Source organism: Sphaeramia orbicularis, chromosome 5, assembly GCF_902148855.1.
Source record: "Sphaeramia orbicularis chromosome 5, fSphaOr1.1, whole genome shotgun sequence".
Classification (NCBI taxonomy): Eukaryota; Metazoa; Chordata; class Actinopteri; order Kurtiformes; family Apogonidae; genus Sphaeramia; species Sphaeramia orbicularis.
This window is the reverse complement of record NC_043961.1, coordinates 35,884,563-35,907,798: the sequence shown is the minus strand read 5'-3', so window position 1 is coordinate 35,907,798 and position 23,236 is coordinate 35,884,563. Positions and strand designations below refer to the sequence as shown.

Genomic DNA, 23,236 nt, shown 5'->3' with positions numbered 1-23,236 from the left:
AAATAGAACGGCACAACATCACAGTCTGTCAGCTTTAAATCTCCTTTCGTGTATAGTTACTATCATGGCAACTGTGTTTAATTTTAATTAGTGTGTGAAATCTGATCGTACGTATTGATCAATTTAAACAGTGTTAACTTTTTTTTTTTTTTTATCACAGATACACACTTTTCATCTTATAAGACTCACATTTACATTTTTTATCTAAATACACAAGATGCCAATTGAATATTCAGGCAGTTTGCCACCTTCCTTATAAGATAAGATAAGATAAGATAAGATAAGATAAGATAAGATAAGATAAGATAAGATAAGATAAGATAAGATAAGATAACTTACTTCAGACCCTTTGATAAAAAATACAGAAAGAAGATGACTGGAGAGAAGAACAAAGTATGAGGAGATAAGATAAGATAAGATAAGATAAGATAAGATAAGATGAGATGAGATGAGATGAGATGAGATGAGATGAGATGAGATGAGACTAAACAAGATAAGATACAATAAGATAAGATAAGATAAGATGAGATGAGATGAGATGAGACTAAACAAGATAAGATACAATAAGATAAGATAATATAAGATGAGATAAGATAAGATAAGATAAGATAAGATAAGATAAGATGAGATGAGATGAGATGAGATGAGACGAGACTAAACAAGATAAGATTAGATGAGATAAGATAAGATAAGATAAGATAAGATAAGATGAGATGAGATGAGATGAGATGAGACGAGACTAAACAAGAAAAGATAAGATTAGAATAGATGAGATAAGATAAGATAAGATAAGATAAGATAAGATAAGATAAGATAAGATAAGATAAGATAAGATAAGATAAGATAAGATAAGATGAGATGAGATGAGACGAGACAAGACTAAACAAGATAAGATAAGATAAGATAAGGTAAGATAAGATAAGATAAGATAAGATAAGATAAGATAAGATAAGATAAGATAAGATAAGATAAGATAAGATAAGATAAGATAAGATAACTTACTTCAGACCCTTTGATAAGCAATACTCTAATGAGAGTGAGAGGACATACATTGTGCCTAACTGCTACATGTTTTAATGTTATTTAAATGTGTGGTACAGGTTTTAAAATAAATGTTTTAAAACACTAAACATGACGACCTTTTTATTTTAGCAAACATTCATTTCCAAGTAATTTACACATTTGAAGTGTTACAGGATTAACATTTGTATAGTTATCAAATGGTCCTTGAGAGAGTTAACTTCTATCACTGCATAAAAGTGTTGAGGAAAAACTAACACAGATTGGTGTTAAGAAGTGTTAAATTTTAACCCCGGAAAGAGTCAAAAATAACACTTCATTAGTGTAAAGGTACTAACTTTCCAAAAAGAGTTAAATTAGCACTCTCTGGTGTGGACCCATATAGACACTTTAAAAGTGTTGAAATCAACTCTGACAGTGCTTATTTGGGTATGCTGATTTTGGTGTGTAAGATAAGATAAGATAAGTTAAGATAAGATAAGTTAAGATAAGATAAGTTAAGATAAGATAAGTTAAGGTAAGATAAGATAAGATAACATAACATAACATAACATAACATAACATAATACTTTATTGATCCCACCATGGGGAAATATAACAGTTTATAGCAGCAATGTACAATACACCAGTGCAAAAGAAAGACAGGCAGAAATAAATGCTCTTAACCCATAAAGACCCAAACCTCCACCTGCGACCAAAACCATGTATTGATAAAATGTTTAATATCTGTTGATCCACTAATCCCATCAATCCATGTAAATAATTGGTGTAAAATGCAGTTTCTCATCTTTTCATGGCCATCAGATATGACCCATTTGGACGTTCAGAGGCTCTGTAGTTACCGTGGAAACACCGTCATCTTCTACAACATTGATTCACCAGTAAAATTCATGAAGTTTGGTCAGTGACAGTGGATGGAGACACTTGTTTTTATGTTCAGCTATTGATATATTTGACCCAAAAAGTCACTTTTTCTTCAGTTTTTTCTGTTTTTGACTTAATAAAACTCAACTTTAATTGGAGCTTTTATGAACATCTACATGATCAGTGCATTAAATATAGGAAAATACATAATTTACACTGAAAAAATGCAAAATAAGGAAGATAATATTACAGTCAATGGTGATAAATCACTTAAAAAAGGTTAGATATAGAGAAACCACCACAAAAGTAACACTGGGTCTTTATGGGTTAAAAGTATAAAAATGTAAGTACAAAACTGAAAGATATTTACATACTTACATAATGATTGCACATATACATGATGCGATATGGGGGTGGTGGAGGGTCACTGTGTACTGTTTTTCAGTCTGATGGCTGTGGGGAGGAATGACAATACTTCCAATAACTGTGGACGACAGAGCAGGTTTATCTCTGGATGGTACTTGTCACTTTTTGAAGGACAATGTGAGTTCAATATCTGGACATCTCGTCACAAATTAATAAATTTTTGGTCCACTGCCGTTGTTTTAACCCTTTCATGCATAGTGGTCACTACAGTGGACAGTTATTCTACAGCTGTTCTCTTGTATATTTATGGATTTTATTCTTTTAGTTCCATATCAGCCAACACAGTGGATCATCCTATACACTGACATTCATACCATTACTGTAATTTTGCTGTTTTTGATAAACCTGATCTGCAGTCACATGTTTGAGTGTAACTCAGTTGCTTGTTATTATTATTAGACTGTAACTAACAGTTTTTTTAAACAATTCTTTTTTGCATGTTATCTCCATAAAGTGAGTAATAACTAGTATTAGAGTATGTTAAAATGACAAAACATCAGATTAGCAGCATTAACCCTTTCATGCATAGTGGTCACTACAGTGGACGATTATTTTACAGCTGTTCTCTTGTATATTCATGGGTTTTGTTGTTTTAGTTCCAGATCAGCCGACACAGTGGACACTTATGCACCATCCCATCCACTGTAATTCATACCATTAAAGTGTGTGATGGACTGCAGTGGGACAAATAAGAGTAAATGGTTGAATGTGAATGAATGTTTTATTTAGATGAAGTTATAGAAATGCATTTTTTACTGTTTTTTAATGATTTAGTTTTTATTAATGTCTGTTTTTTAATGAGAACATCAGCCTGTTCAGGGACTACAGGTGGAAATTAGCACTAGCGCTAGAACCTGGAACACTACAGCTCTCCTTTTTAAGGTTAATGTATATTTTGGATTGTCCTTGTCTAAATAAATAAATAAAATGGAGAAAAAAAAAAAAAAAACTTTCCTGTTCTTGATAAACCTGATCTGCAGTAAAAATGTTTAGTGTAAATCAATTTCTAATTGTTATTAGACTGTAATTAACAGTTTTCTTAATCAAAATTTTTTTGTTTTTTTTATTTTTTTATGCATATTATCTCCATGAATTGAGTAACAACTACTATTAGAGTATGATAAAATGTGATAAAACGGCATTAGTGGCTTTTAAAATGTTTTTATTTCATGGTTTAACACTGTTTATCACTTTCTGATAATACGTTTTAGATACATGTTTCTTTGTTTCAAAAATCAAATGCATGGTGTCCAGCTGAGTGGACATTTTTGTAACTCCATAAAAAATAGGGTGATAAAAAATTTCAGTTGCATTGTTTTTTCACACCTAACAAGGAATAAAAACGCTCAAGAAAAATTTTTTTGACTAAGGTTCTCATAATTCATGCATGAAAGGGTTAACAAAAAAAAAAAAAAATCATAGTTTTCACACAGTATGTCAGTAAATACATGTTTCGTTGTCCGGTCAAAACTCATAATAAAGACAGTAGAATATCAAGGGGGGCCTCATTGAAGTTTCCCTTGGCAAAGCAAATCTGTTCAGTACAAAAAGGCAGCCAGACTACCATTCTGCTGTTAGGATGCTGGACAACACAGGTTAAAAAAAAATAAAAAATTCCATAGTTTTCACACAGTATGTCATTAAATACATGTTTCTTTGCTTCAAAAATTAAACGCATGGTGTCCGGCTGAGTGGACATTTTTGCAACTCCATGAAAAAGAGGTTCATAAAAAAAAAAAAAAAAAAAAAAATCAATGTCATTGTTTTTTTTCATGCCTAAAATGGAATTAAAACACTCAGGAAAAAATCTTGATTAAGGTTCTCATAACTCATGAATGAAAGGGTTAAAGTGCTTTTCAAATAAAGTTGGATTAGATCGGATAAATCCACTCTGTCACCACCTACTGTTTTTATTTTTTTTCCTCGCTAATTTTTCCGTTTTAGGCTACCGTTTCCTCCTTGCCTTGTCCTCATCATCATCACACGTAAACCCCTGGCCCCCCTTTTACTTCCTTCCTGTTTAATTTCATCCTTAATTTTTCCCTCCCACCCTTCCTTCCTTCCTTTCTTTCTTTTTATCACCTCTTCACCCTCGTGCTTTTCCTGCACAGAGCCTAGAAGAGAATCATTTCCTTCTGTATTTACATGATCATATATGAAGATTCACACTCTTTGTTGTGACTGGTCAGCTCCCGTGTAAACTGGAAAGTCACACCTACGCCCCCAACGTAGGTGTTTTCACAGAGATTCATCTTCACCAAACACTTTTTTTCACCCCATATGTAAGAGTTTATATAATCACTGAGGCTCTCTTCACCAGGTGTATTATCACTTCCACGGTGGAGCAGAGATTCTTTTAAAGGTCAAGTGCAAGGCTTGAGGGTTTTTAGAAGGATCCAACTGTAGAAATAGAATGCAATATCTGATAATAATATTTTCATTATTGAAATATGATCATCGTGTCTGCGAGTTTACATCTGCAGAAGAAGCAGGTTGAAATGTTTCTACAGTGGTTCAGAGTGGGTGATATCCAGCATGAATGTGTTTGAGTGTGGACCAAGGTTATTATCGTTAACGAAAACTAACAAAATGACGAAAACTAGAATTGTAAAAACATTTTCGTTAACTGAAATAAATAAAAACTATAATTACAAGAAAAAAAACGATAACTAACTGAAACTGTATTGTGTGTTTACAAAACTAACTAAAACGGATAAAAATTATGGATAAAATTCCCTTCGTTTTTGTCTTTGTCAATGTCGGATTGATATGAAATCAATTTATTTCCCTCAAGCAATTTTCGCTGCTGGCACCATATGATATTTAACAGTCCGTCACTTGTGGTCACTTGTGGTTTCCAGTCATCTTCTGGTCCCCATGCTACCTGGAAATATGGAGACTAAAGTTGGGAGAAAGCAGCAGAGTCCTGTCTGGGATTAATTTAAATATGACAGCGAGGAAGATAAAAGATATGAAAAAAACTAAAATTAAAGTGGAACTAAGCATTTAGAAAATAACAAAAACTAATAAAAACTAGCAAACCTGCTCTAAAAATGAATTGAAACGAACTGAATTAGAGAAAAAAAAAAGTCATAACTAAATAAAACTAAACTATAATGAAAAATCAAAAACTATTATAACCTTGGTGTGGACCACAGTTACTATTCCCTTAACCCTTTATTGGGCAAGTGACTATTTTTGGTCATTTCCGCACATATTACAAGACAGTGACAGCAACAGTTACAGTGAGTCAACAATCTCAGGTCCAATGTGGTCTACAGGGTCTCTGAGGTCCGCCTCTGCATGAACAGTGAATGTACCTGCTTTGTTAAGTACCATGAAGTAATGGTACTAATGTAAGGAATGATGTTCAGAGGGATAATGTGGATGTGGACAGGGGTCTGGATCTGCACTTACGTTGGTCTAATGTTCTAATGTCCAATTAACATGTGTTTTTCTTGTATTCTTTATACGTCTTTGAATTTTTTTTTTTTTTTTTTTTTTCCCACTTATGGGTAAGGAACCAAACATGGACACTCCTGTTCAATCAGGCATTTTAACCTTTTAATGCATGAATTATGAAAGCCATGATCAAGATTTTTTTCTTTAGTATTTTTATTCCTCTAGGCATTAAAAAAAAACAACAAAGTGAGTGAAAATGTTTTTTTAAGAACCTATTTTTCATGGAGTTGTAAAAATGTCCACTCAGCTAGACACCATGCAAAAAAACATATTTACTGATATACTGTGTGAAAACTATGAAATAAAAACATTTTTAAAGCAGCTAAAAAAGCAGCTCTGATGTTTTCTCACATTTTAACATATTCTGATGGAGATAAGATGCAAAAAAAACAAAAAACTGCTAATTACAGTCTAATGACAATAACAAGCAATTGATTTCCACTCGAACATGTTAGTGCAGATCAGGTAACAGTAATGGTATGAATGTCAGTGTATTATGGGATGATGCATGAGCGTCCACTGTGTTGGCTGATATGGAACTAAAACAACAAAATCCATGAATATACAAGAGAACAGCTGGAGAATAACTGTCCACTGGAGGGAACACTATGCATGAAAGGGTTAATTTCCTAACTGACTCAGGGCTGCTACAAACTGATTGCACTTTATATATTTATAATATTTTGATTGTACTTTATTGTATTTTTAAATGGTATTTTACTTGTATTTTATTTGTATTTTGCACTGTAAAGCACTTTGTGACTGTCTGTGAAAAGTGCTCTATAAATAAAATGTACTTACTTACCACCACCCCCATAGCCACATTAATTTAAACTGATTCATATAAACTCAAAACAGATCGTAGCTGATACAAACACATTATTACAAATATTAAATTATTTAACTCGTTGTATTGTGACTGCCTCCGCCGCTACCGCCACCACAATAATACTAGCAAATTAGACTACTGGTATTATTATTATATATTTTTGTATTATTGCAACAATTATTATTTTCCCCCTCACTCCTCCCTCTCTCTTTCTCATTTTCATTCACTACCCCCCTCTTCCCCTTTTCCTTATCGCCCCAAACCAAGCTATATGCTTTAGTTGCTATTTACATTTAGGATCCTTTTCATTCTAATATGACGTTGTCGTTGTTGTTTGTCAATACTCTGTCATTGTTGTTGTTGTTGTTTTTGGTTTGTTTGTTTATTTGTTTGAGTTTCCCTTTTGTTTTTCTGTCCACACTGTCTTGTTAACTATCACTAATAAAAAAAAAAAAAAAAAATTTAAATTTACTTACTTACTTACTTACCAAATAACGTAACCTCAATTACCTTGATTTTCTACATAACAACATATCGACATGGTGGTGCAGTGGATAGCACTCGTGCCTCACAGCCAGAAGGTTCTGGGTTTGATCCCATCACCTGTCGATGGGGGTGGGACCTTTCTGTGTGGAGTTTGCATGTTCTCCTCGTGTCTGCGTGGGTTCTCTCCAGGTACTCCAGCTTCCTCCCACCATCCAAAGACATGCACTGATAGGTTAATCAGTTAATCTAAATTGCCCATAGGTGTGAATGTGAGAGTAATTGGTTGTTCATCTCTATATGTCAGCCCTGCGATGAGACATGTCCAGGGTGTACCCCGCCTTCGTCCATAAGTAGTTGGGACAGGCTCCAGCAACCATAGTGAAGATAAAGCGGGTTCAGAAAATGAATGAATGAATAAAAAATGTTGAAAAATTTCATAAAAGTAATAAAGTCTTGTTATATCCTCCAATAATACACAAAGGTTGGAATTTTGAATTTCACAGTATTTCTATGAGTGCCCTATAAAGGGTTAACTAAGAGTAAGTGCACTATAAGACCGGATAGTTGAGTTTACTTAAAAAATCTCAGGTGACTCGTTGCCTTAAAACAGGGGTGTCAAACTCATTTTCTTCCGGGGGCCACATTCAACCCAATTTCATCTGAAGTGGGCCGGACCAGTACAATAATAGTGTGATGGCCAATAAATAATAATGACAACTCCAAATTGTTTTAGTGCAAAAAATAACATTCAGTTATGCCAATATTTACATTTACAAACTATCCAAACAAAAAGGATGTGAATAACCTGAAAAAAAAAAAAAGAATTTTGTTAAGAAATGTGATTACAATTTTATCGATATTCTGCCTCGACTTATCATTTACACATATGCATTACAGATCAGATCTACAAAGACATAAAACATTCAGTAACAGGCAGAATATTGTTAAAATTGCACTTAATTTACTTCAGACATTTTAGATTATTCACATTTTATTGTTAAAGGATAGTTTGTTAATGTAAACATTTTCATAATTTGGTGTTTTTTGCAGTAAATTAAAGAGAAAAAATTGATGTTGTCATTATTTATAGGTTATTATGATATTATTTTTGAGTTTGATGCCCTAAATTGCACTTTGCAAATTCACTCCAGGGGCCGGATTGGAACCTTTGGCGAGCCAGTTTTGGCCCCCGGGCCGCATGTTTGACGCCTGTGCCTTAAAAAATTTATGTAATGAGTAATGAAAACTTGAGTGTATTAAACTTAAATGCTTGATTTGAATGAAATTGCTAGTTTAAGTACAACACACTAAATGCCAAGTTAATTTGACTTAAAATTTGTTTCAGTATCAATTGTTTTGTATAATCATTTAATTAATATCATCGGTTCATTGCACTCAATTGCTCAAGTTGGTTAAAATTTAAATTTTTCACATTATAATTAACTTTGTATAATTTATCCTATTCATTTAGTGTGGCACGCATGAAACTTCAGCAGGAAAATAGTTCAATATAATTTGTCAGTAAGAGAAGGACCTCTAAATTGGCCAAGGTTTAAAACGTTACATTGTATACCACAAAATTATGATGAACAGTAAAGCCACTGTTAGACCTATGGCTCTCACTCATGGTGCAGATCTATAAAAATACAAAAACAAACACAAAAAGGCCAATAAACATTGCCATACACACATTAAGTCCAAATTAACACTAACACCACAACCCCACAGAACCCCTGCACATAAAGGTAACACATTTTCAACAACATGCCCAATACCCACAATGCAATGTGCAGATAAAAAGGTGTGGTCATGACTAAAACTTAGTGATTTAAATCCATTCAACTTAAACTTTTTCGTACTTTCAACTATGTCTACAAATTAGTAGAATATACTTAACATTTTATTGTAATGTGATAAAACTTAAATTATTTAAGTACATTGTAACTAAAGCATTTTAGTAAATACAAATTCCGGGCTTACAGTGTGATTTCAGTTGGTTGTAATCTGCTTTACCACTCAATATCACTAAATATCACACACAGAAACACAGATGACATGATCTGTACAAGCCTGACCTCTATGCGCAGTGTATTTTAAATGATCAAGCTTAGATTCTAATTTTTTGGAGCATTCAGTTGCATGATATTTGTGTGAACAAGTTGGAAGTGGTGTTAGATGTTAAAAAAAGAAAAACTGTTGCTAATTGCCACATTTAGTTATTTTTACATAAGATTTTTTAAATGAATAATAACACAGACCCAATATTATCGTTCTAACACAAGACCATTATTTTCACATAGAGATGGTTCCACTTTCATGTCACTGTTCCAACACAAACTAAAGATGACAAGTCACTTTCATGCTGTTAATGACGTTTTCTTCCAGCATGAGTCAGTCTCATACGTAATGTGAAACTGCTCCAACTGGTGTCTTCTTCTTAACTTATACAATCTACAAGACTTGTTCCCATTAACTGTTATCGGGCAAAGCTCAGTCAAGCCAGTTTTTTTTTTGTTTTTTTTTTATCTCAAGATAATGGGATAATTAAGTCTGGTCTCAAATTAATGGCCTCAGAGATTATGTTGACAAACTCCAGCTGCTCTCTGCTTCTTTATTGCACTACATCATTTTCTTTGCAAATACTAAAAGGATAGTGTTTTCTAAATGTTGAAAAATGGAAATATAGAAGTTGGAAGATTATGAAGAAAAACAGATCTAGGTATAAGGGTACATAGGAAAATGCATAGTCCAACTTCAACCCTTTTTTGCATGAATAACCTATTAGAGATATGCACTGAGCCATGATATGTACTGAGTTTCATTATAGTTCCACTGTATTTCTTTGCTGGAACGTTAATAACCTAATTTGTCAAGAAATGGAGGATTGTTATATATCAGAGATTGGGGCCATCATGACATTTACTGTACAGAGTTTTGCTCCCAGAAGACAAACATTATTGACTTTGGCACCTCAGTGACCTTTCCACTAACACCATCGTTTGGGTAAGGTTTCTGGTGGTTGTGCTATTCTTCACCTGCTAAATCTAAAAATATGCAATACAGTCCAGTCATTCCACTCGACAATTGTAGAGATTTCATTTCACGACACAATTGAATTTTTTTTTTAATTTTTGAAAGTGTATCTCCTAACCTCACATTTAATACAAATGCTTGTACATATTAGTTTGTGTTGTATCTAACCCATAAAGACCCAAACAGCCACCGGTGACATGAACCATCAACAGATATAAACTGTTTAATACCTGTTGATCCACTAATCCCATCATTACATGTAAATAATTGGTGTAAAATGCAGATTGTCATCTTTTCATGGTCATCAGATATGACCCATTTGGACGTTCAGAGGCTCCGTAGTTACCGTGGAAACACTGTCATCTTCAACAACATTGATTCACCAGTAAAACCCATGGAGTTGGATCACAGACAGTGGATGGAGACACTTGTTTTTACATTCAGTTAGCTATATCTTTACTAAAAAAGTGACTTTTTCTCCGTTTTGATGTAATTACCTCCAACCAGGAGGTATGGTGATCACTTTGCTTTGTTTGTTTGTTTGTTTGTTTGTTTGTTTGTTTGTTTGTTTGTTTGTTCGTTCGTTAGCAACTTTACGGGAAAACTGTTACAACCATTTTTACCAAATTGTACCCACAGATAGGCCTAGGCCCTGGGACCAACCCATTAAATTTTGGGCCAAGTAGGCCAAAGTTCAAGGTCACAGCAAAGTCACAAAATCTCAAATTGTCCTATCTCTCATCATTGAGCAATTTTCAAAAATTCATAAAAAATTCAAAACGACTCCGATTAGCCTCCAATTTGATTCACCTGTAGCTTATAACAATATCTTGTATCTGGCACAAAATTGTCCACATCCAATGCGGAATGTGGACTCTGTGGACATTTGAATTTAACATTGAAAATCCCATTTACCACACATTTTTCATGATAACTCATCAAATATTGATTGGAATTTAATATAATTTGACATACACATGACTGGTACAAACTCAACTTTTTCTGCTGTATGGAACAACCTTGAAACTGTTTAATTTAAAAAGAAATAGTCGATCCACACATGCACACCGTTCGGGGTACTTGGCAGAGGTTTGCATTCTCTGAACACTCGTTAACTTTGAATTTACTCTGAGTTTTCATGAACATCTGCATGATCAAGTGACTTAAATATAGGAAAATACATGATTTAAACCAAAAAATGCAAAATACAGACCATGATATATTTCTTTAAAAATGATGATAAATCAGTTAAGAAAGGCAGAAATAGAAAAAAATTTCATTTAGGAACTGGCACAAAAGTAACACTGGGTCCTTTTTAAAGTATGTTATTGTTTCCAATCACAGAGACTATTTTATAACCCAACAGATATTGTCCTGGCTGGTGCCTCAGTGCCTTCATGCAGTCAAAAAAAAAATCAAACTACACTTTAAACAAGTTTTCACTTTTTTCTTTTCTATAGTTTCCCCCAAAAGGACTTCCAGATGAAGCCCAGACTGATTCTTCAAATCAACAAGCTGGCAGGATCTTTGAAGACTTATCACCCCTCTGCAGTAAAATGTGTTATATGTTACCAAACAAGCTTGATATTTTCATCAGTGCTCCTCTAGTCTACAACACGTGTCTCTGAGTGTGTTTTTGTTCCAACAGATAATCAGAATTCACAGTGGAAGTGTTATTTAAGGTCAGGCTAGACTGCCTTCAACATAAAAAACAGAAACTGGGCAGAGGTGTAGGGGTTGTCTGAGGAGACTATGAATTTATATTTAACAAATCAAATTAAACTTTATTTATATAGCGTCAGATCATAACAAAAGTCATCTCATGAGACTTTACATATAGAGCCGGTTGGAACCAGACGCTCAAGCCAATTTACAGAAACCCAACAGAATCCTCCAGGAGTAAACACGTGTGGCTGGTGACAGTGGTGAGGAAGAACTTCCTTTTCACAGAAACCTGGAGCAGACCCTGACTCCTGGAGGATGGACGTCTGCTTTGACCAGCTGGGGTTAGAGATAGAGGGTAAAGGAGGAGAGAAAGAGAGAGAGAAACAGAGAGACTGGGGAAGAGGGGGAAGTAAGGGGAGTTCTACCACTATATAAGAATAAGACTTTGACAGATAGGTCATAAAGCTGTAGCTCCCAACATCTAAGCTTTTACTCTTCTCTTTTAGCACTTTAACACTATTTTGCCCATTCTTTTGCACCTGTGTATTTTATTCCAATAACCTTCATTTTACAGATTACAGATTTCTTTATTGTCATTTGACAGCACAGTGTACATACAGCACAGAGTGCATCAAACGAGATTTCGATCAATGATTAGGGACATCGGGTCACTGCAACTGGTGCGCCGCCATAGAACCCTTTACAGTAGCAACAAAAACTATGTGAACCCTTTGAAATTCCCTAGTTTTCTGCATGAAGACGTCATAAAATGTGATCTGATCTGCATCAAAGTCACGAGTACAAATAAGCACAATGTGTTTATAACCTAGTAAGTGAATAAGTAAAGTTTATTTATAAAACGTTTTTCACAGATAAAAATCACAAAGTGCTGTACATAAAATGGGTGCAATAAAGCAACGTAAGAATAATGTTGAATAAACCTAAGACTAAACAAACAATTATACTTCATGTCTCCTACTTTGGCTTACAGCAATAACACTGGTCTACAATTTTTTAGAAATGATTTGCTTCAGACATTCAATGTGCTAAATGTTATGTATTTTAATAAGACTGATTGGAAAATAAATGACAAAAGTGCCAGTTTGCTGATGTTTTCAAGGTATATGATGTATACATATACTGTCCATATATATGTGTGTGTGTGTGTGTGTGTGTGTGTGTGTGTGTGTGTGTGTGTGTGTGTGTGTGTGTGTGTGTGTGCGTGTGTGTAATTTGATTGTTTTAATACATGTAAATATTCTTTATTAAACATTAAAAAGTAAAAAAATAAAAAATAAAAAAAAAGCAAAATCTCATGTAAAGTGAGGGCAAAAAAACTGTGTTTTAATTATGGAAAATTAATGTATTTTTATGAGATGGATATTACCTGTTATTTTACAGTATTTTTTTGGCACTCCTACTGCTGGAATATTACTGTTTTTTTATGTTTTGTTTTGTTTTGTTTTTTAACAGTGTGTTCAATCTTTGAAATATAGTAGACTCATGGACAGTGATGGTAACCTCCTCCAGTAGTTCCTTCAAGACTTCAGCTGTTTCTTTATGTTTGTGTTTGTGCTGTATCCTTGGAGTCATCTGGGCTGGACATCCACTTCTATGGAGAGTAGCCACAGTATTACATCATCATCATTTGTAGATATTTTGTCAAACTGTAGACTAGTTAATCCTTAAAGTCTTTTGAGATTACTATGTAAACCCTTCCAATCGTCGCGAATCAACAATTCGTGATTGAAGGTTTCCGGACATCATTCTGTTTTGTTTTTTTTTAGCCATGGTTCACATGAACAGGTGTTTCTTGTGAACAGCAAACTCAAGAGGTTCGAAGGTTTTTTTTATGAAACAAAGAGGCTCCATTTACAGCTCAAATCTCATTTCACTGATTAGAATTCAGGTTTTCAGATCCCTGACTGTAATTACCTCTTTTTGGACTCATTAGCCTGCGGGTTCACTTCCTTTTTCCAGCAGCACTGTGAGTGTTTAATAGCTGTGCTCAACTGTTCGTGTGGTTTTAGGTTAAGCACATTCTGTTTGTCTATACTGGTGACATTTTATGACCAGTTCCTGCAGAAAACTGGGAAACTTCAAAGGATTCACACTTCACCTGTAACATACTCCAGCCTGTGTGGTGCATGTGTGTTTTATTGTGTTTTACTGTATATGGTATATATAATTGTATAGGTTTATTTTGGCTCTTTGCTGTCTTTTATCCTTTACTACCCTCTATATTATTATATATGTCCCCTCTTGGCTTGCCCCCCCCATCTCTGGAGGACTTTATTAGATGAAGAGACAATAAGTTGAGTACAAGATCTGTCTCCAGAGGGGACTGTGAGGTGCCGTCCAGACCAACTAAAACAAGGCAAAACACCATCTCTGTTATTGGCAGGAGGAGCTGGAATAGTCTCCCAATGACTATCGTGAAATCACTACCTTTTCTACATTTAAAAAAGAGCTAAAAAAGAAAAAAAAGAAGAAAAAAAAAAAGGTTAAAATCCTGTGATGTCTGCTCAGCATTTCATTTCCATCTCAGTAAATATTCTTCTTGGCAGTTTTATTTTGTATTTATTGTACTAATAATGTATTATATATGTACACTTTTATATAGTAATGTGTTGTATTGTCTTGTTTGTATGTTTAGTTTGTTTTTAAATGTTGAGGACAATGGATAGAAAATAGCTCCCAGTTAAATCTGGCATATTTACACAAAGTAATGTTTTTATTTGTTCTGAGTGTTCATTAACCCTTTCATGCATAGTGGTGACTACAGTGGACAGCTATTCTACAATGTAATTTAACCTGAACTTCTGGAACAGTACCTGCATAATATCCCGCATGAGTGAATATAAAGGCAAGGAAATAATAAAATGTTATTAATATTTAACCCATAAAGACCCAGCGATTCTTTGATGGCAGTTCCCAAATGATTTTTTCTGTCTATTTACCCTTTCTTAAGTATTTATCACCATTTCTTATTATATTATCCTCTGTATTTAGTATTTTTTCAGCGTAAAGTAGGTATTTTATTATATTTAATCTGTTGATCATGTTGATGTTCATTAAAACTCAGAGTAAATTCAAAGATTATTAAATCAGAAACAGGAAAACAGAAAAAAAAGTGACTTTTTCAGCAAATTTGTCATTAATTAAGTGTCTCCATCCACTGTCATTGATCCAACTTCATGGGTTTTAGTGGTGAATCAGTGTTGTAGAACAGGGGTGTCAAACTCATTTTCTTTCAGGGGCCACATTCAGGTCAGTTTGATCTGCAGTGGGCCAGACCAGTAAAATAATAACATAATAACGTATAAATAATGACAACTCCAATTTTTTTATAAGCAAAAAATAACATTAAATTATGAAATCATTTACATTTTACAAACTATCCAAACAAAAAGATGTGAATAACCTGAAAAAACTGAAATTTCTGAAGAAAAATAAGAAGAAATAATAAGAAAAATGTGATCAATATTTATACATGTGCATTACAGATCAGATCTACCAAGGCACAAAACAGGCAGAATATTGTTAAAATTACACTTATTTTTCTTTAGACATTTCAGGTTGTTCAGATTTGTTCAGATTACTGACGTCTTATTATTAGAGGATATCAAATTTTAATGTTCTTTGCAATAAATCAAAACAAAAAATTGGTGTTGCCATTATTTATAGGCATTATGTCATATTATTTTTTTCACATTAAACCACAAAGAAAATTTGGAGTAATTATTTTTGGGTTATTATGCTGTTATTTTCGAGTTCGACGCCCTTGACTGTTAATATCTTCTGCACTTTACAAATTCATCCTGTGGGCCGGATTGGACCCTTTGGCGGGCTGGTTTTGGCCGACGGGCCGCATGTTTGACACCTGTGTTGTAGAAGATAATGGTGTTTCCATGGTAACTACGGAGCCTCTGAACATCCAAATGGGTCATATCTGATGACCATGAAAAGATGACAAACTGTATTTTACACTAGTTATTCACATTTTCATGGAGTTAAAAAATGTCTAGCTGAGTGGACATTTTTGAAAAATAGGTTTATAAAAATGTGAATTTCATTGTTTGTTTTTTTTTTTCAAACCTAAAGAGGAATTCAATCACTCAAGAAAAAAAAAAAAAAATTTGACTAAGGTTCACATAATTCATGCATGAAAGGGTTAATATGCACTGTCCTCATCAAATAAACAAATTAAATAATTAAATAAATAAATAAATACTATTCAGTGCTGTTAACTGAAAAAATGTTTTATGTGTTGGACTTTCTAAAACTGACCTCACAAATCTACTAATACACAGGTCTCAAACATGCGGCCCGGGGGCCAAATCTGGCCCGCCAAAGGTTCCATTCTGGCCCACGGGATGAAAGTGCAAAAATGAACGTGAACAATTAAGGTTGTCAAAATCATTTTGGTTCAGGTTCCACATACAGACCGATGTGATCTCAAGTAAAAATAACAACACAATAACCCATAAATAATGCTGAAAAATTTTCTTTGTGAAAAATTATGTGGAAAAAAATTTAAGTGAAAAAAATAAGATTACACTGTGAAAATATTTACATTTACAAAACTATTCTTTCACAATAAAATGCAAAGAAATACATAAATAAAAACAAAGATGAACAACCTGAAATGTGCAATTTGAACAATATTCTGTCTGTTACTAAATGTTTTGTGCATTTATGGATCCACTGTGATCTGTAGTTGTGTTAATAATAATAAGAGATGGAATATTGTAGAAATCATTCAAATATTAGTTCCAAATTCCAAAATTTTAACAATATTCTGCCTGTTACCAAATGTTTATGTAACACTGTGTGTAAATATACATGTATAAATAATAAGTCGAGGCATAATATTGTTAAAATTGCACTATTTTTTTTCTAATGAAATTTCTGTTTTTTCAGGTTATTCACATCTTTTTTGTAAAATGTAAATATTGTCATAATTTAACTGGGGGGGGGGGGGGGGTGTACTAAAGCAAAAAAAAAAAACTTGGATTTGTCAATATTTGTAGGTTATTAAGTCATTATTTTACTGGTCTGGCCCGCTTCAGATTAAATTGGGCTAAATCTGGCCCCTGAACCAAAATGAGTTTGACACCCCTGTACTAATAGATTCCTAAAGTGATTAATCAAATTAAATAGGCCTAATTTGCATTTAACTCTGACTCCAGCTGAGCACCCCAGACCCTTAAAACCACAGATGTAACTGAGACTCCTCATTCCAGTTTGTGGATTACTATCTGATGAGTCATGGCTGCTACTGCTTCCCCTATAGCCACCACATTTCATAAGGACATGGAATTTCCTCTATGATTCAGCTTTAAGTATAAATTAAAGAATAGAGACGTGAAAGGAATCTGCATTTCTACATTATGAATTCCCACCCGGTTCTCACTTTGTATTACAGACCTCTTTTTTTTTTCTTTTTTTTCTTTTTTTTTGCGTCCTGATTTTCATGACGGAAGTCAAGTGCTCTGCTCATAATCACCATTGCATCACGGCACTGCGTTTCTCAGTGCGCCATTTAGCCAGGTGAAAACCTAGTCCTTTAACCATTTTACATGTGGATGCAGCGAATCTGCGGGATATCATAAGAATGTCAAAGTCTGGAGCGCAGGAAAGGGGGCAGGGAGGGCTGTGACAGAGCTGGAGAGAGAGAGAGAGAGAGAGAGAGAGAGAGAGAGAGAGAGAGAGAGAAAGAGAGAGAGAGAGGGAGGTAGACTTTTCTTTGTAATTCCGACCTCTGTCCTTCACTCCTTTTCTGATTTTCACTTGGAATACAGGCTGGAATAAACTCTCACAAATCCGCGCTCATCGCAGGTAAGCGTGAAAATATCTACTATAAATAATCAGATAAACTGTTCAATTATTCAACTTTGAGTGTCAGCTGATAAAAGTCAATCAAACTTACAGGTTTTAGACTAAATATGTTGATGTGATTGCCGTTTGTTGTTACTAAAAGCCTAAAAGTTTCAATGCGTAATCCTCCAGCGGCTCAACAGGTGGTTCTGTGCGCACCGACTTGTAGTATTTCACATGAGAGCCATTATTCATTATGATAGATAGCCTCCATCAGGTCCCATCAGGGCAAAAGATAGCACGATTTGCGTTCTGGCTGTTTTGTAATGAAATCACACAGGCAGTGACCATTACACATAATCATATTGACTGGGATGAATATCCTGTTTGTGCGTAACAAGTGCTCTGTTTGAGTGCACTGACGCAGCTCTGCGTTTTTCTGACATTTTCCACCTTTATCTGTTGTTATTCTTTTAGGGAATTATGTGAGTAATAACTGTACTAAATATTTGTGTTGCTAAGGGAGCTCTAAACAGAACTATGAAAATATTTATAGTCACACATTTCATCTCACATTCACAGCCAGAGATATCTATGGAAGCAAATTTATAAATATTGTGTCTGTGAATGAATATAGCTTGAAATCTATGGGGGGAATAAATACTTTATAGAGGAGTTGGTTGTATGTAAAAATGTTGTCATTTGTCCTGCACCTGAGAGAGTGGGTTTGCATTGCCAAAATAATGTGATGCATGCTCCACTTTATATCTAATCTCCTCTTTTATGGGTGTCTTATCTTCCATGTCAAGGTCCATGTTTGATTTATTTCAGTGTAAGTCATCTTCGCTTTATAGAGACTCAAGCCATCATATGAAACGCTCCTCGTATTGCCATAACTGATGAAAACAGGAGAAGTAAACATGAGGGTGCCAAAAGCAAAGGCATTTTGTACTCTCCTTTTCGTGCCCTCTCTTGAAAGGAAGACCACATTGGCATCGACACTAGGAATGATTCATTTTAAGAGGACGTTTTGCTAAACACCTCTGAAAATTAAATGTTTTTGTTTTTTGTTTTTTTTTTTCCAACTAAACACTGATGAACTTGGTGGGTTTCTCCTCCTTCTCCTCCTCCCCTGGTATGTGTCATCTGTGAGTAAGCAGCCACAAAGATACACAGACGCAAAAACACACATAATGAATTTGACCTGCAAAATATCATAGCATTACTGACTTTAAAAAAAAAAAAAAGTCAAAGAAAAAAGTGAATCTGCGAGTCCTCAAACAGCCAAATGACGTATGTCGATAACAGACTAATCACGGAGAGACATGTATTCACTAGCTATGTAAAGTGACTCCCACCTGCCTCCATGACAACGGGGTTATTTCTATCTACTCCCTTAAAAATCAATTGCCCTATCAGTATAGATTATATGCATTTCTTCAGTATTTTTATAACATGTATGAGTAATACATATTATCAGACAGGGTACAATATAGGATTGCTTAAATGCGATGGCATAGATTCTATCATATGGGTCAGACTGCATATTATTGCATCCTTTCCTTCTGTCACACAGTTTGTCTACTGCTGTGTCATTGATGGGATTTGCCACCCGCCACTGTGCAAGTGTTAAAGAAAGCCAGCTGGACAGTGAAAGGAGGAAAGTGTGAGAAATACAGGGAAAATTTTTTGCCTATTATTACCATTTATCTAAACAAATCAAATAAAAAGATCACAGCAAGTGTTATCTGTCGAAACATTGCTAAATCTGGTTGTTTTTCTCTTAAATATGCTCGTATATTAACCCTGTAGGACTCATTTTAGTGTTTTTTTTTGTTTGTTTTTTTTTGTTTTTTTTACAGTAGTCTAACCTTTAATGTTTATGTTTTCCAGGTGTCATCAGTTTGACTGTATAAAATAAATGGACTATAAGGCAAAACTGATGAAGACATCTCCAGTATTTAAAGGATTCATCTTTTTGACTGGAAGGTCAATGTCAGAATGAACTAATGAGGCTGATTAGAACTTTCTGGTCCATATAATGTTAAAGGCAACAGTATAGCAGGTTTTTTCAAGATGTGACAGGATCTAGAGGTGACCATCTCACCTATTATGATGGAAGCTGGTCTGTCACCTTCCACAGAGCCTGTCCACTTCAGCAGCAGCAGCAGCAGCTACGTCAATAACACCAACTACAGCTGGACTGCCCACCTGGATGCTAACTCACTGAGGGGCAATCACACCCTGTCTCTGCATGACAAGTTCCATAATGCTCTGCTGGGAGTTGTTCTGGGACTTCTTTCTCTCCTCACAGTCATAATGAATCTGCTTGTTCTGTATGCAGTAAAGAGGGAGAAGACCCTCCATACCGTTGGGAACCTCTACATTGTGAGTCTGTCTCTGGCAGATCTGATAGTTGGAACCACCGTCATGCCTCTAAACCTGGTGTATTTGTTGGAGGATGAATGGAAGCTTGGTCGGGCGGTTTGCCAGTTTTGGTTAATTATGGACTATGTTGCTAGTACTGCATCCATTTTCAGTCTGTTTATCCTGTGTTTGGATCGCTACAGATCTGTCAGACAGCCACTGAAGTACCTAAAATATAGAACAAGGGGGAAAGCCAGTGTGATGATTGCTGGAGCATGGCTGTTATCAATGATGTGGATTATTCCTATTTTAGGATGGAGGTCTTTCACACATGTAGACCTGAAACCAGAAGAGGAGAATAAGTGTGACACAGATTTTCGCTTCGTCACATGGTTTAAGGTTATTACAGCAGTCTTTAACTTCTACGTTCCTTCAGTTTTGATGCTGTGGTTTTATACACATATCTACTTTGCAGTGAGGCAGCATCTCCGGGACAGAGAGAGAATCATTCATCCGACAGATTCATTTGAGAATGAGAACGGACCACATGCTCAAACACCAGAGAAAAGTCCTTCTAAATCGCCCAAAAAGGAGTGTGATATTTCAAAGAAACACTCCAAAAAACAACGACTGCTAGACAACAACACTTTAGATCAAACATATTCCTTTGAGGACAGCGACAGAACCAAAGTGGCTCCGTACAGATCTCAAAGAAAAATTGGAGCCAAGTGCCAGCAGACGTGTTTGCTTGCCATGACAACAAAACGACTCAGAATGGCACGCAAGGTCAAAAGGGGATCCATGTCACCTGAGGAGAAGCAGTCGGACACGGAGAATCCCCTGAGACAGCCCTCAGCGCCGCGGGACGTAATATGTTCAGAGGAGACTAATGAGAACAAACTACAGGCATCTGTAAATGAATGTCACGTCACTGTACCAAACTCAGTCAGTGGCGTTTGTGATATTAATCAGATATCGGATCTGCAGAAATATACATCTCCTATATACAATTATGAAGCCAGTCCCCCCCTTTCATGGACTGAAGAAGGTATTCAAGATGCCAAAATAGACCCAGATAATACAGTGACTCTGAGAAAGACATGGCAAAAGTTTGTTGACCAGTCACGCCAACGCATCCAAAGCCTGAGGATCCATAAAGAGCACAAGGCGGCCAAGCAGCTGGGCTTCATCATCGCTGCTTTCCTGCTGTGTTGGATCCCGTACTTCATAGCCTTCATGGTCATGGCGTTCTGCAAAGAGTGTGTGCGCCATGACCTTCACATGTTCACTATATGGCTAGGTTACATGAACTCCACTCTAAACCCCTTCATATACCCACTTTGCAATGGGAATTTTAAGCGGGTCTTCAAAAATATTCTGAACATTCGTTTGTGAGAGTCGGGGGGGGGGGGGGGGGGGGGGGGGGGCTAGCAAGAAGAACAAAGTCAAAAGTGCAAAAGTGTATAAATGCTGCTATTGTTGACCGATGAGGGGAAGACAGCAGTCTGAAGCCCTTTTCACACATGAACTTCAATGTCCAGAAAATAACGTCTACACAATGCGGTATTGACCTCAAGTGTGAAGGAGTGTGTGACACAAAAAGAACAATGAACACATGAATCAGTGACATTCTCATAGACAAAGAAAATGTAAATAACAGTATAATTGTGCTTAAAGAGCCATCGGTTTTTGTTTGAGATCCTATTTTTGTAACTCACTGCACTTTGATTCAGACGACTATGAACAGTTGAGGTTACTGTCTGATCCCAATATTATTTATTTTGTCGATATTAAGCTAATGATAAAAAAAAGTGTAACTTCATTCAGAAACCTTTAACCTCAAAGGAATGTGATCTCTCACCCTTGGAACAGGGACGGTAGCACTTACTAGTTGTTGTTATGAGTGTTTTAACAGACAGGCAAAGTAGGGTTTTTCCTCACTCTCACTGTACAAAGATGTAAAAGATGTAACATGACACATCAATGTACTGATACAAAATATTTACACCTTCATAAGCACTGCAACAAATTTCTGCTAAAACGCATGTGGTCAAGTATTTTTGTCACATTGTTTTCCCATCATTAAAACAGGACACGGGACATTAGTTGTCCTTTTTAAAGTCAGATAAGATGAAGCATAAATCCTTGCTAATGTCTTATACGCTCGAGGGGGCTATTTTGGGGTGTTTAATTTATATCACTCATCATTTTAGAGAATTTCAGCTTGTAAGTTTTATTTAATGTAGTTTTTAACACAAAACTGCAATTGCTTGAACGATGTATTGAAATCTGGTGTTACATTTCTGTGCTTTTTTTCTCTTTTACTGTCATGAATTGGGGAGTGTATCAACAAAATTGTAATTTGAAGAAGATAGGAATATACATATTGTACGTATGCGTTTATATGAGCCATATAATGAAAATGTGTATGAGCCACATATTTTGTCTCATAATTGCTAAGCTTTGTACACTGATCTATTTCATGGCGTGATTCAGCACCTCTTTTCATGCCCTTAGCCAAAGAGGAACAGATATTATTCTGTAATACAGTTGAAAAGATGAGACTAATGTATTGAGTTTGTATTGATTTAATATTTCTTAAGTGCATCCATGAGCCTCTAGAGACAAACCATCACAATCATGCCTCTTCAGGTCTGCAATGTTGTGGCACTAAACAGTACTAAGTGTTTTTATAAGAAACATTCACAACACTCTTGGAATAAATTACAGATGTGTTCAAATCCTGTCATGTTTACTACATTATGTTTCATTGTATGTCATTCATCAACAAAAGAGTGAGTTTTCTACTATGTCATTGACAATGTTAGGAACAGGGCTGTAATACTTTTAACTGACATGCTGAACTCCATTGTGACGACTGTTTCCTGTGTACTGTGAACACTAATGGGTTGTGAGTCACTACTAAGCAAATTCAAACTAAAAAATCAAAGAGTGGGAGTCACACTAAGTGGGGTGATGATGAAGTGTTCGATTGTAGTGGGAGCATCTTGCTTATATTAACAAAATGCAGCCAGTTCCGGGAGAAATTTTTATATCTTAGAAGTATAGACTTTTTTTTTTTCTTGTAAATCTTGACTGCATATTAGTGTAAATTATGTGTTGTAGATGGTCATTTGAGCAAGGATTTCCATTCTCTATTAAACTCATGCTGTGTGGTCTTGTTTCTTATTCCTGTTATCCTGAGTTATTTTACTTTACACATCTCTAACCCACATGGAAAGGTGTTGGTCAAGTGGTCTAGTA

The 23,236-nt window shown here is 35.2% G+C and overlaps 1 protein-coding gene across 1 annotated transcript; it reads left to right on the top strand.

Moving 5' to 3' along the window:
* Positions 1 to 17,435: 17,435 nt before the first annotated feature.
* hrh1 (histamine receptor H1) lies at positions 17,436 to 23,155 on the top strand. Its single transcript, XM_030133519.1, has 2 exons — positions 17,436 to 17,626; positions 19,499 to 23,155. Exon 2 carries the CDS (start codon positions 19,718 to 19,720, stop codon positions 21,365 to 21,367), a length of 1,650 nt encoding a protein of 549 aa, XP_029989379.1. The 5' UTR covers positions 17,436 to 17,626; positions 19,499 to 19,717; the 3' UTR covers positions 21,368 to 23,155.
* The last annotated feature ends 81 nt before the right edge of the window (positions 23,156 to 23,236 follow it).

Excerpts from the sequence above, each read along its gene's own strand:
- hrh1 (XM_030133519.1), top strand. The coding sequence starts at position 19,718 with ATGATGGAAGCTGGTCTGTCACCTTCCACAGAGCCTGTCCACTTCAGC.